The 17374-nt window shown below is 38.7% G+C and overlaps 1 protein-coding gene across 2 annotated transcripts in view; it reads right to left on the bottom strand.

Annotated features, from left to right (window-relative positions):
* Positions 1-17374, bottom strand: part of LOC150090971 (zinc finger CCCH domain-containing protein 10-like) — a 1521236-nt gene that overhangs the window by 932815 nt on the left and 571047 nt on the right. For both annotated transcript variants that reach the window (XM_090373667.1, XM_090373676.1), the window contains exon 3: positions 16767-16835. In XM_090373667.1, the coding sequence (XP_090229793.1) occupies positions 16767-16835 (69 nt within the window). The remainder of the gene's footprint in view (positions 1-16766; positions 16836-17374) is intronic.

The raw sequence follows: 17374 nt of genomic DNA, 5'->3' as shown, positions 1-17374 counted from the left end.
GAATTGACTCCTAACGATTTCCATTGTGTCGCAATAAACTTTTGAAAATCCTCTTTGATGAGTCAATAAAAAGTCTCCACTGTGTAGAACTGTTACTAATTCATAAATAGTTCATTCGATCATTCATATTACTGCAAAAAACCATAGAATCGTCCTCAGAAAAATAAGGGATTAATTCTCGTTCTCTGTGTCTGTGCCATAAAAAAAACGTCCCTTGTGCTAAAAGATTTTTGACTTAAATCTAGACCAAAGGGGTTCTGCAGGTTCCTTTGGTAAATTTAAATTTCTTACAATTCCTTGAGTTCATACAGTGAAAACAGTTGAGGGCTGAAATCAATGTTTCCAGGCGTATAGGCTTCAGTCTCATCTTTAGAAACTTCGCTTTCAGCAGTCTCTGCTGCTGCTTCTTCAGGACCCTTGTTCAATTTGAACGTCGGAGACCCTATTGAACGGTCTCCAACGTTCAATAGAGTCTCCAGGTGAAATGCTGTCCAACGTTCAATAGAGTCTCCAGGTGAAATGCTGTCCAACGTTCAAATTGAACGTTGGACAACATTTTCCAGCCAACTCTGTCCCTTGCTTTGTGAATTAGAAATATGTCGAAAGGTCCGGTGTCCATTCTTTGATGTTATCAAGCCACTTTTTTCTGTCTTCCTTTTGCCTTTAATCTTCCCTTGCAGGATTAGTCTATAATATGCCCAAGGTTGGCATATTATGATGTTTCAGTAGTAGTGCTCTTGTGGTCCTTGCTCTCTTAAGGACCGCTCATTGGAGACCCGATCTGTCCATGGAATCTTTAGCATTCTTCTGAGCATCCACATCTCGAATTCTGAGCGTCCACATCTTCCAGTTTGCTGATTTCCCCATGACCAAAGTCTCGCATCCAGGAGGGTGCTCCATGTGTAGCATTTGGCCAATCGATATCTTTTTTTTTTAATCCAGAGGAAGGTCTTAAGAATCTTAAGACCTTCCTCGTGTCGCAAAGGAAGGTCTTAAGATTCTTAATTCCCTAACATAAGTGGCGGGCATGAAATCGGCAGGTTATCTCCATGTGAGACTGGAGAATAATTTTGACATCATTTATTTAAAATTTAAAAAGGCTTTTAACCCATGCCCTCATGAACATCTTCTGTATAAATTGGACTATAACAAATAGGCATTGGGAAAGTTAAATGGCAGAATTGGGGTGATTATACTTGGAAATGCCATCGTTATTAGTGGATAAATTAAACGGGGTCCTATAGGATTCATCAGTGCTGGATTACTCTTATTTTTTTTGATATTGATTACCGATCTAGATTAAGGTATTTCAATGCTATGGATGACACGAGGGTTAGAAGGTTGATTGTCAATTCTGAGCCAAGGGGACCAAGGTCTTAAGAAGGCAATATGGTGTCTGTAAAGTAAGAGTTTTCTGCGGATGGGCTGCCTGTTTGTGACGCGTAGTTTACTGGAAGAAAAAAAGGATATGAGTCTTTTCGATACGCTTTGGAATAACAGCGGTTGTATCCACAGTTCAAGACCGACCCACAGAAGGAGAAAATTTTAACTCCATCCTCATTACTGAATAATACCGGATCTACTGAAAAAAGTCATTACAATTACCTTACATGTACGGTTTCCAGAAGAGAATATTGAAACATTTTGTAGATCCAGCAAAACAGATCTGGTTATTGTTCACATCTCGTAGAATGAATCTTTTCTCTTTCAGTCATCAGCAGCATTTAAATAACTGTCATCTCAAACGTTGCCATTTTTCCCATCGTACTGACGCAGATACAGACAGAGTGGTTTTCTATGTATTACTAATAACCTTATATAAACCGTTCATTTGACTATTAAATTACTAGTCACCCTTAACCATGTACCCCAACACAAATATAGGGCTTCTAAATGTCATGCATTTGGAGAACAGAAATCCTGGAGTCATATATAAGGTAGGTTGACAAGACCTAAGAGTGGTTCAAGACTTAGATGTTATGATTCAATCTGACATTAAATGTTCCATTCGGTGTTAACAGGCTGCTAGGAATGTACACGGCGTTCTGGCTATGATTTATAGGGCCTTTGCCAATAGGGAGAAAGGTGTAATTATCTCTCTATACAAGAGGATGATTACATCACATTTGGAATATTCTATATACTCAGTTCCAGAGACAGTACTGGAAGAAGACTCTGGAGAAGGGTGAGAGAAGGGTAACCAGATTGGTGATGGATGTAAAGCGATGCACATATGGAGAATAGCTTAGAATGTGCAGATTGCAAAATTTGACAACCTGACATCTCAGTGGAGATCTAATCGAGGTGTATAAGGCATTGAAGGGACTAAGTAAAATGAACGAGGAAGAATAGCTCTCTCTCTCTCTCATGGATGAGACAAGAAATAGGGAATAACAGAAAAAATCTCAGGGAATAACAGAAGACTCCATCTCATGAAGGGCCCCTATGGGTAGTGGACTGTCAAACACTGGAATAAGTTGCCTCCCAAAATGGATGTTTGCCTTTTTGACATGGGAATGGTATGAATATTCTGTTTTCTTTTATATAATTTCTTTTTGACTGATACAGTAAAATGTGCACTTTTTTCTTTATTCATTTGACCAGTTTCCTTCAGTGGATCCTCTCCATAGACCGCTAAATGTTTCCCCCATGACATTACAGCCCCTTGTATTTTGGCAAAATGAGATTATCAGCGTGATCCCTGTTCCTCCTTTTTGTGTGTGTTCGCCAAAGCAATTACTCGTACAGCAATGAAGTGTCCATATACTATCTGTAAATGCGCGAATTTTTATTCTTCGGTGGGTTTGCTATTTGCTGAACTGAAAATCCGAATTTCCCAGAGACAAAACTCAAACATCCCTTGCCCGAGACCAACTAACTCAAGCCGCGTTATGAAAAATGCCGATTATAAACAACCCTCCTGTGAAGATGGGATTTGAATCCAAGCGTTTCTTACCCGACAGGGAAGAACGGAGATCATAACCACTGTCTTAACCACGATGAGGGCTCATTTCATCCAATTTCCGTCTTACTCATACATTAACAATCTCGTAAATCTCCACCCCTATTGAACACACTCCTTACTTTCGTTTTTTCGCAATAAAGTGATCAGAATAATCCTTAATAAGCGTGATTACAGCAAGTTTCTAAATCCTGGTGGAAATCTGCAACTCATCTGAAAACGAATTTTACTTCCATTTTATGTATCCGTTTACACTCTCTTACTTCTAATGGTGTTTTCTTTTTTAACTGAGGATACATGCATATCTCCTCTCTCTTCCAATTTTCATTCTACCTGCCATTAACTCAAACACTTCCAAAGATATCCACTTCTCAAAACTACTGAAATGATAAGCAATTACCAATATGAATCCCGTAAATGTCTTAGATCATTTTCTGCTCAATTCCAAGAAAGTGTTGGCGAAACAAAAGCTGACACACCAGTCATTTCATCTGGTAACATAAAGCAGCAACTGGGCTCTCTTTCGCATCCACCCATGAGCAACTGATAGCTTTCGTAAATCGCAAATTCATATCATGGAGTACAGTGAGTCAGCGTCTTCAAAAATACTGCCTTGAAACTCCCATCCATCCAAAACGGAAGTAGACAGGTTAAATGACGATCCTCACTTATAGACTCGCTGCACTCCTATGAAACAGACGTTTATTTTCTACCCAATGTCTTTTCTAAAGCAGAAAAATATTTTCATGGGCACTGCTCATGAAAATATTCACTCCAAGAAGTGGATTTTTCATATAGGGCGCACTAATTGTGCTTAGCATCTCGAATACTGGTTAAAAACTAAACATGAAGTATCACTGCCATTCACTGATACCATGGTGATGAAGGAGCAATTAGTCATGCCAAAGATGGCTATTTTTGGCATGACTAATTAATGAAGGACGGAAAGGGAAAGACAGAAAAATATTAAAGCATACGAATATCTCACCAGCCATTAATCATAGTGGTGAACTCCAGTTCATCCAGAGATCTGGTCATTAGAAGAAAACACAGATGACCCAATGGCAACAACGCATACGAGCTCTGAATCAGAATACGAATGCCCAAACCCAAACCGTATTCGTCGATCCGTGGATCAGAGAGTTGCTGAGAATTTGGAAAAAATGCAAAACCCTTGTGAAATGGAAGCATGAAAAATCCTTTCAGAGCAAGAAAATTTGAAAACATTTTTGAGGGGCAATAACAGTGCAGGAATCTACAAGATCTTGACTAAGAATTTATATCACGCCGACGTTTCCATCAAGATGTTGTCACCAAGGAAAAAGATTGCCAAGTAAGATGGAAGCCGAGTATGCTGGAAGACTATCGCAGGACACTGATCAGACATGCTTGCAATCATTACAAAATAAAAACAAACAAAAAATATTGCCTATATTTTTATTGAAAAATTCCAATAAGCGTAACCTGCATTCCTCTCTAAATACTATGCAATACCTGGTTAAAAATTTGGATTCATCACACCAAAATCTATGGTATGTATGGTATATGTTTCGGGAGGGAAATATCAAATGCTTAAAATTTGTTGTCTGCAGAAAAAACCTTTCTTATATATTTCTTAAAAATCATAGCTGCAGAAAGTGTTAACAAGTTTTTTCTGGCTTCTTAACCAAGACAAAATTCCTCCCAAACCACAGAATATTGCGAGTTGTCAAAATTGCAAATTTATCTACATCATGTCTTAAAATCAACGCATTACCTCAGTTTTATTAAATAAAACTATCTGTGTACTAAGCTCCTTCTGAAATGAAACGATTCTTTCATTACATAATTTTTGCGAATCTACTGGGATTACGAATGGAAAACCTTTGAAATATTTCGCATCGAGTGCACCAAGGAAGGACATTATTTATAATTTTTACAGAACAATTTACCGAAAGCAACACTCTGTAAGCCAAGCAACTAAATTACTTAATTTCTGGAGATTTAGATGTAGAACTAATAACTGCCTATTTGTACCAAATAAAAAAACAAAATAATTAAGAACTCTTCGCCGAAATCATGTTTGAAACTAAGATTATGAAGAGGTCCCAGAACCTACATTTATTCTTAGCACAATACGTTCAAAGAAACGCACGCTGATGGCCTTAGTTTTGCAGAAATGTCACAACTGGTACGTTCCTTTCATTACACAAGTAGATAAGACCACGTCCTTAGAGAAAATTATTTTCCTTGGAATTCGAAGAAAACGTTCCCCTTTTATTAGAGCATTAATTGACTAGACAGGTCGCGGTCTTCTGCGCTGAATCTACAGAACCCGTTTTTGTTCATTCTGACATTTCCAAATATGTCCCTAAAAGTACTCTGATAGAAACCTCAGCCCCCGCAAACGTGAAATTAATGGAGTATTTTGTAAGTTTTCTTAAATCGCGTGAACTCCATTCTAAGTAATGTCTAATTACTCGGGATTCAATTTCGTGGGCGTAAGAAAGGAAATATAAATTGGCGTTACACCCACGCGCACTCTATTTAATACATAGCGGTGTGCAATATTAAGATGTAAATGTTGATATTTACTTTGTAAGACGTTGTTCTTCTAATTTAACATACACAACACCCACATTGAGGACCACATTTTAAGCTACACCTACAAACGTGGATTCAATACATCATTATCCATAATGATGTATTGAATCCACGAAGCAAACGACTCCTTCAAGGAGTTGATTAAAGGTACACAAAAGTTCAAAATTTGCACTTCAAACACAAGAATTGCAATAAAATTTTTAATCAGTTGGAAATACTCAAATTTTCACAGAATTAGCTCTGAACTAATGAAAAAAAAATTCTGAAACATGTTGATGTGACACGTTCGAGAATTGCGCTGGAGGGGCTCAGAATTAGTTTTTATTGGACACCGCAGAAGAAGACCATCTTAAAAGGTCTCTTCTGGCTTGCTTCGCTACTTGAAATTTCTTAAGAAAATGTGATTTCTTTTACCTGTCTATGTCCTCTTTAATTTACAAAATTAAAATACACCAGGATATTACATTTCCTACCTTCCAGTGTAATTCCATAACATCATGTTGTAGAAGAAACATCTCATATGTTGTTACCGAAATCATTCCAGTACTCAATTTGGTATGGTGGTGTACCACAGAATAACGATGGAATGATGAGACAGCGACTTCGGACAGATATAAGGGACATTTAGAGGGGTTGTATAAGGATTACCAAAAAGGTCACATTACAGAAGTCGATACAAGTTGCTTGAAAAAATGGTAACATGACATCAGTACTGCATATGACCCCCTTCCAACGGTGAAAGAGGCGTGACATCGGTGAACCATGCTCGATATAAGGGAGTCTATACGATTCTGTGGCAACAAATCCCATTCTTCCACCAGAACAGACCTTTGCTCACCAAGTGACCGAGGAGTTGGCTGTCGGCGCGTGCAACGCGATGCCCAAAGGCATCCCACAGTCTAGCGATCGTGTTGGCCATGGCAGTCGTTGGATATCTTCAATTTCAGCATATTCTTCCACCACTTCAGCTCTTTGTACAGTGGCGTTGTGGTGCATGAAAAGAAAATGTGGGTCAACAGCACCCCTAAAAAGTCGGCATAGGGTTCGAGGATCTGTTATTGGTAGCTCTTTATGGCACCTCTATCAAATACATGAAGAGGGGTGCGGCCTTTGACATTATTCCGCTTCACACGAGAACATCTCCTGCACCGTAAGTGTCCCTTTATCTGAAGTTGAAGGGATTCCGCGTTCCTCATGAAATAACGTATATAATCTGTTTGTAGTCTAAAACGATACTGATCAAGGCCATTTGTCAGGGCTCCAAGTCACATGTTCATGGCACCAGCTTCAAAACTCTGCGGTGGTTTGGAATTAATGGAAAGAAACCGCTGGCTTCCTTGAGTAGAGTCCATTTGAATTGAGCCTTCTTAACATAGCCGGGTTGGAAATATTTTGATCTGTGGTCGCAGCAAGCTCAAGAGGCAGTAGATGATATGACATCATGTGGTTCCGTCTTGCAGTTTAAGCCAGTACGTCTTGCAGTTTAAGCTAGTAGTCTGTTCTGGTTCACGTAGCCTTCGGGTGACCTTGGCCACCACTTCTTGTACTGGTTCGTTTCCCCTGAAACGGCTTCCACAGTGCCAAAAGGGCACTGCTTAACGCATTAAGCCAATGTCACCTCCGTCTGTGACTGCCCGGTTCAAATCGTACAACGACCCCTCATCTCAAAGAATCATCTAAACGACAATGATTCGCCATCTTGAGTACGGGAGATGTGGCTATCCCACCGAGCAAGCCAAAAAAAAAAAAACGGGAATGAAGAGATGTGGTTGCAGCTCGTGTTTTTATAGGCATGAATAAATTGCATAATCAAGACTAAAAGAATTCTTGAGCAAAAGCCTCAAACTACATGGCAATATACTAACGTATGGTATAGTGCAATTGCAATAGCTTGAGGATTTTGTCCCAGACTGCTTTCAGTCTTAACTATCGCAAACCATCAGGGATCTCTCATATTGTGGAGTTATACTTCATAACTGGGTTGCCATTATTGCAACACCAGGGTACCTGCCCACCCACCGAAGAGAATCCAATACGCCTCGAAATGGTTTCGTCTGGATGGTAGTATAAACCGAGAATAAGTAGCATTAGTCTTCTCCACTGATTAAGTGTTAGTTATTCGAGGTAGTGCCATATATGGCAACTCGTTAAGGTGTTTCCAATATGAGATGTAATTAAAACGTGCCAATTTGTCTATGTATAAAAATGATGCAATTGAACTAACGCATACGTTAATTTGCATAATGTATGGCTCTGTAAGGTGAGCATTAATTTCTATTGGATACACGGAATTTGCATGCCAAGATGCCTATATGATATCAAATATCGCTTTCGGCAATACTGGTCACGATAAAATATTTATGAAAAACATTTTGTTCTATTGATTTTGTTGAGCAAAATATATATATATGTTTTTTTCTGGTATCACTGGTCTAGCACTTCCTCGAGTGAGCCCATGATATATGGAAAGCAAAACCATGCACCCCTATCCTGAGACCGACTAACTCAGTCACGTTGTGAAAAAGATCCATAAAAACTCCTCGCTTCATTAACGAGATTCGAGTTTAATATATTCGAGTTTAATAGTCTTATCCCTCAACAGAAGAACTTTGAAAGTTTCACTTGAAACCGACTGGCTCGTACAAGCTATGAGAAAAGCCCATGTGTGTTCCCCTCTAGATGGGATTCAAAGCCTTTTCCCTACTCTGTGGATGAACAGTGATCGCAACCATTGTGACATTTTCGAGGGTGTCTAATGAGACTAACTATACATAGTGGAGTTTATGTTTCGTTGTCTGTCGCTGGTGACAAGGTGATCCATTACTTACGTTGAGGGAATCGGTTGCTTCAGAAGCAAGCGTAACAAGAAAGATAATACCAGCTTTGAAATGCGGCCCTGAAGAATTCGGTTTTGGTTTGTTTTGGGTAGTTGATCTTGAGGTTGTAAAAGATTATCCACTTTAAACATTTATCGATCTATGGCATCGATAATCCAAATGACTCTTCTTTTGTGGTTTGCAGTGGGTAAGCCAGATTAGCGTGCGTCTGTAATAAAAATAGAGAGATTCTCGACATGCTTACACGTTAATGTAATTCAGAGCAACTGCAACTATCGAAAAGAGACAACCCAAGTTAACCAAATGGGAATAATCTTTTATCTGACGAAAACTTCAATCACTGAGTTCAATTTTGATATCATCATCAATGTTGCAAAGAAAAGAGAACACCATCAGTTAAATTAATAAAATTATAAAATTCATTAAATTACTATTATTAATTGTCTCGAATAGATGGAAAAGGTTACATATTTTAACAATGAATTTACTCTGAAAAATTTGGACATTAATTAATTTTATAAATGAAAAAGAGCGCCACATACTGGTGCTCGAGTAAAAACTGTCTTCTGTCTTACGTATTTCACTCCTCAAGTATATGGCGCTCAAGTATAACAACAAGCTGGCTGAAAGAAACTTTCTGCAATGCAATCTAGAACTCTTCCCTCGTAAATTGAATTTAGTTTCAATGTCACTTATAACCACAAAATTTTCACTTCCTTATTTTCTTTCTCTTCTTCTAGCCTTATAGACATCAATCGAATCCCCTCTAAGGTGCCTGCTTACCAAACTCTTCAAGGCCACAAATACAAAGTGTCTTTCTTCATACGCGAGTCCCTTTTCCAACTTCTTCAAGTGCATCTTCGCCAGCCTTTGGACTTTTTCAAGAAACCGCTTTTTTTTTTTAAGGTGTGTTCTCCATACTTGACACATAATGCCCTTAACCCCCCAGAATCTATCAAGTCCCACTTACTATTCGTGATAAAATCTCAGTTATGGGTTGCCACAACCACTACTGATCTCAATTTCCATAATTATTCTCTCTACGATTGATTTAGGTTTAAAAGTAGTACTTGTGGAAAGATCCACTCTGATATTCCTTATCAAAGATATCTTTTCCTTTTCAACACCTCTAGCTTAAAATTTCTTTACCCCGTACTGCTGGACGTTGGTGCATTATGTCCTAAAGCTGCCGATGTACAATAAAAATCAAACAACTAACCCCATTCTGTAAAATGTATCTGTTTCTTCTGTCCTTCTCCCATCTCCTAAAAATCACTCGGAAAACTGAATACCTTTCTTTGAAACTCAGTTGTCTATAACATTACTTTCCGAACAGTGGGAAAATTTTCCTTGGTTATTTAATATTCACAACTCCAGGTTCTTTTAATTTTCTAGTGATATGGAGTCAGTTGATCCAGATGCTGACGCTTTTGCAACTATTGATGACCTTACACAACTTGTTGGTTTATTCACAAGAAAAACAGACAATCCTAACTATGTCCAACACACTTTAATGTACACAGTCAACATTAGTGGTCCTCACCTCATATCACAAATTGGTCATTGTCTTTTTTCTAATGGAGTTTCTAATGACCTTTCTAAATCTTGTGGTATTTAGCATTACAAGAACGTTAAACGGGATGATACGGGTGGTTTCTATTCCTCCTTTCTTTGGGTGGATTTTATTTCCCTCGTGTTCATTCTCGATGACGCTCAGACTTCTAGACATGATCACATATCTCTATTAGGGATTAGCCTGACTTCTAATCTTTCTTGATATAAGCGCATCACAAGTGTTGCTTCCTCTGCATCTAAAAAAACGGGATTTTCTCTTTCACTGACATCTGAGGTAGTGCTCCCCATAACTTCTCTCAGGCTTCTAAACTCCATTAAAAAGAGGAAAGTCTGGTTGATTAATGAAGCGTCTCTTAAAAGCCTCTCTGCTCTCTCACAGAAGTTCAGTTTATGCTACACGCCTTTTCGGTAGCTATTTCTATGGATACTAATCTTCTGAATCGGCATCTATGATTCCACCGCTGTCTTTCAAACCGGCTCGAACATGCCTCAACCAGTCATCATCCAATCGCTATCCATCTCCAAGTTCAAAGATCTAACTTTTCTCTTCCTGATGTAAACCCTCTTTTTCTTCTGTTCTCTGGAACAACCCTCTTTCACTTGTATTTCCTGAAAATTATCTCTACAGAAATTCAAGTCTAATGTTAACGAGTATCTTCTGTCTTCTTCTCAAAGTTCAATCCACGCACGCTATTAAGTGCTACAATTCTAATACCTTTGTGTTTGGGGTTTTTCATAAAAAAGAATTTCAAGTGAGGCTTTACAACCGCCTCACACATTATAATTATGACTTCTATCTCTGTAAATAACTTGTGATGAATCATGGACAGGACACCATTGGCCATCCTTGGTGCCTGTTAACGCTACTTGGAAGGCATGCTTCGTGGGAGTTTGGATCGTAATTTCTCATCTCGTTTTTAAGATCGTAATTTCGATGAGATCGTAATTTCTCATCTCGTTTTCTCTTTAATTCAACCTTTTCCAGTGTATAAATTGTTTTCGACTTATTCTCAAGTGTTACCAATTTTAGGAATATCCATGAAGCCTATCCAGGCTATCGTGAAGGAGTATTTAAGAAACAAAGGCGGTCCCAGCACCGATCTTTCAGGGACGGCACTTCTAATACCAGCGCAGTATTAGAATTTCCATTCAATAAAATATCAGTTCCTTTGAGCGGCTAGGTTGAGAAAATTTGAGAGGATTACACTTAATCTACATTTAGTGGTTAAATAACTTCACAATCTGAGGGACAAAATAAGTTTCACGGTATTCACAGGGACGCTTGCTTTTGGTTTTATAAATCAAATCCACCGCATTCAACATTGTCTCCAGATGGAATAACATCTAGAATCTGTAGGCTAAAACGGGACTGATCAGAGAACAGAACTGTACCCCATTTGTCAGTACTCCAGGTCGCATGTTCATGGCAACAGTTTCGACGAGCTCTGCGGTGGTTTGGAGTTAATGGGATACGAACCACTGGCTTCCTTGAACACAACCGGACTGTGTTTGTAACACAGTCCGGTTGAAAATGTCTTCACCTGTGGCGCAGCACTCTCAAGAGACAGTTGATGACGGGACATCGTAGAGTTCCGTCTTTCTATTACAGCCAGATAACGGTCTGTTCTGCTTGACGTAGCCTAATGGCCACCTGGGCCAGCTCTTCTTGTAATGGTTTCTGTCTCTTGAAGCTGCTTCCATAGTGCAGAGAGGACAGCGAGTATCACACTAAGCCAACGTGTTACCTCCGTCTGCGACTGCCTGGCTTCAAGTCGTCCAAGGGTCCACCAGCTCAAAGAATCTTCTGAACGACGATGACTTGCCATCCTGAGTACCGTAAACGTGGCTATTCCACTGAAGAAGCCAAAATGGAATGAATTGATGTAGTCGCAACTCCCGTTTTTATAGACATGAATAAGTTGCATAATGAGCGGCTCTATAAAGTGGTAGATCGATTTCTATTGGATACTGCATGCCAGGATGCCTATTATATCATAAATTCGCCTTCGGTGATATTGTTCACAATAAAATATTCATGAAAAACACCTTCTGTTAATTTCGTTGAGCAGTGTATGCCGATCTACGACTTCATACTGGTCACAAAATGACGAAACCTGCCGTGAAGATTAGAAAATTGCTTTGTAAGCTTTCCATCTTGTTTTTAAATTCTTGCATGCTGTACTGGCTAAAGAGAATGATCTTCTCTCTTACACTTCACAATGGCAGGTCATGACCATGAAGTAGCAGAACTGTCGCTTAGGCCGCTTTTACTGCTGCCTTAGCGACACAACCGTAGTTTTACGACCCGAAATGTAAACAGAGCCTTAGCAAGGTCGGCAGGATTGCAGTCCAGCACAGGGTACACACGTGGTTGTTTGCATCTTCTTCTGCAGTATTCCTGTTCCGTTTTATGAGTTTAAAAATGTGGGTTGATGGGCAATTTGAACACATAAACCAAAACTCTTTCTTTATTTATCTTTTACAATTAACGTAATTACGAATTTTTATATTTAAATCCTGGGACGCACCGATCTAAATTCTGTTTTAAAAGAAACTGGAGTCAATCTTATTATTGCTTTCAAATTTTTTGTTTTTGGAACATTGGACCAAATTCTGATTGGATTTTTAGCTGCATTTCCAAGCGATCTCATAGGGCTAAAGGTCAAGGTGCCATTTTCATTCCCTTTTGTCTTCACAGAGGTCATAAACGGATATCCTCTCTTGTACCTATGTGGGTCTAGTAATAGTGGGCAGCACCAGGGCGGTGCAAATAGGGGGATGCATTGGATGCACTGCACCAGGGCCCTCCGATATAGAGGGTCCGTCCAATAAAGGGAGTCATCAAAGTCTCAATATAAATAAACGAGGCCTCTTAACCCCTTTTGCATTCGGGTCTCCAAGTACCTTTACATGGCCCTGAGCAGCACAGTTATTCTTCTATATCGTCTGGAAACCGTCATGATGGAAGAAGTTTTGTGGGCCTTTTTTCACACTGGTCCCGATTTCTTTTATTTTTCACCTTGCCAACAGTTTTTTTTTTAACCTGAACTTATAAAGTGCACATATCACCAATATCGGATTTTGCATTGGGTTCGGTATCCCCATTCTTAATAACTCACTGATGATACCGAGGTTATTCTGAGGAACTCCGTCCCCTTTCTCTTAAGGTTCACCCGGAGGAACAGCACCATACAGACAGTGGATGGAACATTTTGGTGTTGTGATGCTTATAAGAGAGAGAAAAAAAATTCTTGGAAAACTTAAAAGTTTGTGAACAAAGTGTAAATGGCCAGAATCGATGCGCGTCTTAGACTATTGAATCAGGAGTTCTTTTTTTTTATTAAGCGTAGCTCGACCATTGACTGTAGTTCTTCCTTATTCTCTGTGGGAATGCCCAGAACTAAAAATTCCCTCCATAATTATGTTAATCTGGTGGCTTGGTTATTAAACCACGTCCACATAGACTCCTTTCTTATGCCAACAAAGTTTAAAAGAAAAGTTAAGAAGTAAAAACTTTCTTGAGCAATTAAAAATAAAATTTAAGAAGTAAAATTTAAAATCTCGTCTGAATTTGAACTTTTTTCAATTATTTTAAGTTGCTGTTGTTGCTATTAATATTGTGTCTCTGTTTCACAACGTGGCTTAGCTAGGGTAGCATGGTTTTTTTCTCCAAAACTCGGGTTTTTTGTCCAGCAAACAGCAAATGGACTACAGAACAATTTACAGACATAATATATACTGTGCAACGTGGCCTAAGTTGATGAATAAAAACTATGGGAACTGTACTGTTCAACAAGGTCTGGTATAAATATTAAAACAACCCACACTCTGGATGAATTGTAACGGTGCAAGTCACACCGAACATAAACAGTGGAGCGACGAGCCATACCATTGCGCTTTTCCATCAGACTGGAAAAGCGCAAAAGTTTTGATATGGAGGATGCTTGGAGAATGCAGTCTACCTGAGTATATCTTTAGGATGAGGGGGAGGCATCATGGAGTTCAGATTACTTGAAGTCCGCAATTAGAACGTAGTTCTAAGTGGGGAGTCCGTACCTAACAAAAAGGACTGAGTTTCTTGAAAGAGTCCAAAAGACCGCGCCTCTCTTGGTGAGATCTCCAAAAAGCATTCGTATGAGGAATGATTTTGAATATGTTTGGTGCAGAGCTTGGCAACTAGTTGTCTTAGATGATACCGATTGAGCTCTATAAGGCTGTGCGAGAGGGCAGTAAAATGAACAAAAAACGAAATTTTCACTGTTTCTAAGTGATCCCAGAATTAGGGGCCATAAATTCAAATTACGGAGAAGAGGTTTAAATAACTTAATTGTAGGAAGTTTTCTTTAAGTCAGAGAGTTGTTAATTACTGGAATGAGTTAACACCCGTAGTTGACGATGACAGATTGTAGAAATTCAAAGGCCATCTGCATAGTTACTTTGCTGAGGAGAGAAAGACATGGGTAGCTTATTTTCCGTTTTATATATTTCATTTTTATTGTGTATTTTTATTTATTTACTCCTTTTTTGGCTGGTGTAGCAAAAGCCCTTCCTTGCATTATACGGCTGCTAATTCATAAGGATACTGCATAATTCCTTCACATTTCAAGGGAAATCTTTCCAGTACCATGTCACTGCATCTTTTAGGTCCGATGATCTCGCGAAAAGATTCCCATCCACACTAGCAGGTTAGCATGTTTCTGTGAGGTGAGGATTTTCACTAGCCCAACAAATGCGTTGTGACGATTGAAATGCCCACTTAGTTTGAACATGGCTTCGTCTTACCATACAACTGCACTTCAAAAGCGTCATTTCCAGCATTTTTATGGCAATTTCACTCAAGAAATTGTGTTCGTTGATCTGGATCATCTCTATGTATTGAAATACAGTAGTCGAGGTCCAAAAAACTTCACATTTGCGTTCTTTAAGATTCTTTTAAACTCAATTCATTCATTTGTAGTTCTCGTGAACACTTTTATGTTGACTTCTATGGAGAACGTTCAAATGCATTCACTATAGCTTCAAGTTTTTCGATAATTCTTGATGTCCTTTTCCTCCCACTGCTTGTCTTATTAATATTGTATACAATTCCATATTCCTCAAAATTATCACACAGACGGGTTGTTGTTAGAAGAGTAGGCGCTTTTGTTCCGTATTGTCTTTTCCCATGCACGCTGAACCTGTACAACATTTTCAAATTTCCAGTACCATTTAAGAATCGCCCTTTCTATTATTAAAACTTAATTGCGCGTTCTCTGTCATTTCTACGGGTTTCAGGAAATTGGAAAACAAAACTAATACAAATCGATCATCTAAACTGATTATAGATTGTTAAAGTGTGTATACATAATAAATTTGACGGACCCCCTGTTCTGAGTATAACTATGAGTGTCCCTAACTTCTGTCAGAACGCAATGGATTCTCGCCATACGTCAAAATGCTCTTCATAGAGTTATATCAAACACATTAAAGAAAAAAATAATAATAAAATAAAACTACAGTTCATATCTGCACGTGCAACGTGGACAATTGCAGCGCATTCCCTATCACTTTAATTAAATTGTGTATTCGTTTTAATAAAATGTGTTCATAACATTGATTAGTGCAATATGACCTAAGTAGCCCTTGCACCAAAAAAAAAAAAAAAACAATAATAATAAAATGTGATATTGAAAACTGGGTTAAATTTTTTTATTGGAAAACCTTGTGCAGCATAGCGCAACCACTTCCATTTATCAATAGGTCTGTGTGCAAGTATGGACACTCGAATGTCATATACATAAAACCATAGGAATATCCACGTGGCTCTTCACGTGCAATCTCGTACGTGTTATCCAACCAGAGACGATGCAGAGAGAAGTTGGGTAACAGATTGTTTTCGGTACTCGAACATGGTGCCCTCTTTATGAGCTTCCACAGGAAACATTAAATCTGTCCAACGTGAAGGTAGCCGACCGGGCTAGCCGAGGGGGTAAAGTACCTGCCCGGCAACCCAAAGGTCGCGGGTTCGATTCCCGCCTCGGGCTTGGATCAAAGTACTGCAAAAACCTTGGGAGGTGCAATATGGCCACAGAAGCCGATGCGCCAACAACTACCAAATCAAAAAAAAAAAAAAACGTGAAGGACTTCTCCTCGCAAAGCCAGAGATAGCCAAGTATTATATTTTTCTTTGATTACCAAGGACTCACAAAGGCTCATTTTCACTTATGAACATCTTATGTATGTAACGACAAAGAATGAAGTTCTTATAGCTGGCACAGTATCACGTTCTTCGTGTATCCGTGTTAACTTGAGCAATAGGCAACCCCGTTTCATTGAAGACTCAATTTTACTATCTCAAAAATCAACTAACCGAGACTATATTACATACGGACCTTTAAAGGATTTTATAATTGTATTATCTTTATGATCTCTTCATTTATTAAATATTTATCTAAAGAAAGAGATTTATCTCTTTATTTATCTCAGTTTCCATTCTTATGTTTAACGAACCAGAAAAAAATATATGAAGAGTTAAAAAAAGGGGTAAAATATTCATATTCAGTATATTTTAAGTTAAATTCCCATTTTCTTACAATAAATGTAAAATCACGAGCACAACAAAAAAGTGAAAACACAACACGAATTAAAGACTACAAAAACACATTTACTAGAAAGGCAGGCATGCATGCGAAATCAAGAGCAGGCTAGTAATGCACAGAACAGCTGTTCACCAAAAGCTTACAACTAGTGCTGAGCCATAACAGTGGGCAAAGGTCCAATAAAAAGAAAAGTGCTTGGAAATGAAGGTGATATGAGTGAGTGTGACCTACCTCTGAAGCCCCCGCCTCCGCCGCTGCTCGAACTGGTGGACTGGCTCTCTTCAGTCCCCCAGTCACTGTCTGTGGAGGAAGGGAAAACCAGATACAGACAGCCGGAAGGACATTTTATTGTTACAAAATTAAACATGTTTAAAATTTGAAATTGATATTCAAAACTAAGGCTATACAAGATAAAGCAACTGAAAAATGTTCATGCTTAACTTCTAATTGAACAAAATCAGATTATCGATGAAACAATACACCACTAACTTCTGCTTCTTCTCTTATTCCAAAAAACGACACACATTGATTTTATTTTGGAATTAAATAGGAGTACAAAGATGAGTACAGTGAAAAAAATAGTGCTTATGATAACTGAAACGCCTCGTTGCCCAGAATTCTTAAATCCTTGTTCATTTGAATACGGTAAACTACCTACTAAAACTTACCAGGGCTTTCTGTTACTCCGCTTTTCTCATATTTTAATTCCTTGGATGCCATGGTGAAATATAGTAACATGTCGATATAGCAACAGGTAACCAAGCAACATGTCCCTATGACAACGCTGTTACACAAGTAACATGTCGCTATAGCAACTGGTTGCAAGATAACAGATCACT

Source organism: Mastigoproctus giganteus, chromosome 1 (genome assembly GCF_048544385.1).
Source record: "Mastigoproctus giganteus isolate SK-2022 chromosome 1, ASM4854438v1, whole genome shotgun sequence".
Taxonomy (NCBI): domain Eukaryota; kingdom Metazoa; phylum Arthropoda; class Arachnida; order Uropygi; family Thelyphonidae; genus Mastigoproctus; species Mastigoproctus giganteus.
Note: the sequence above shows the minus strand (reverse complement) of the source record. Positions and strands in the feature narration are given on the sequence as shown.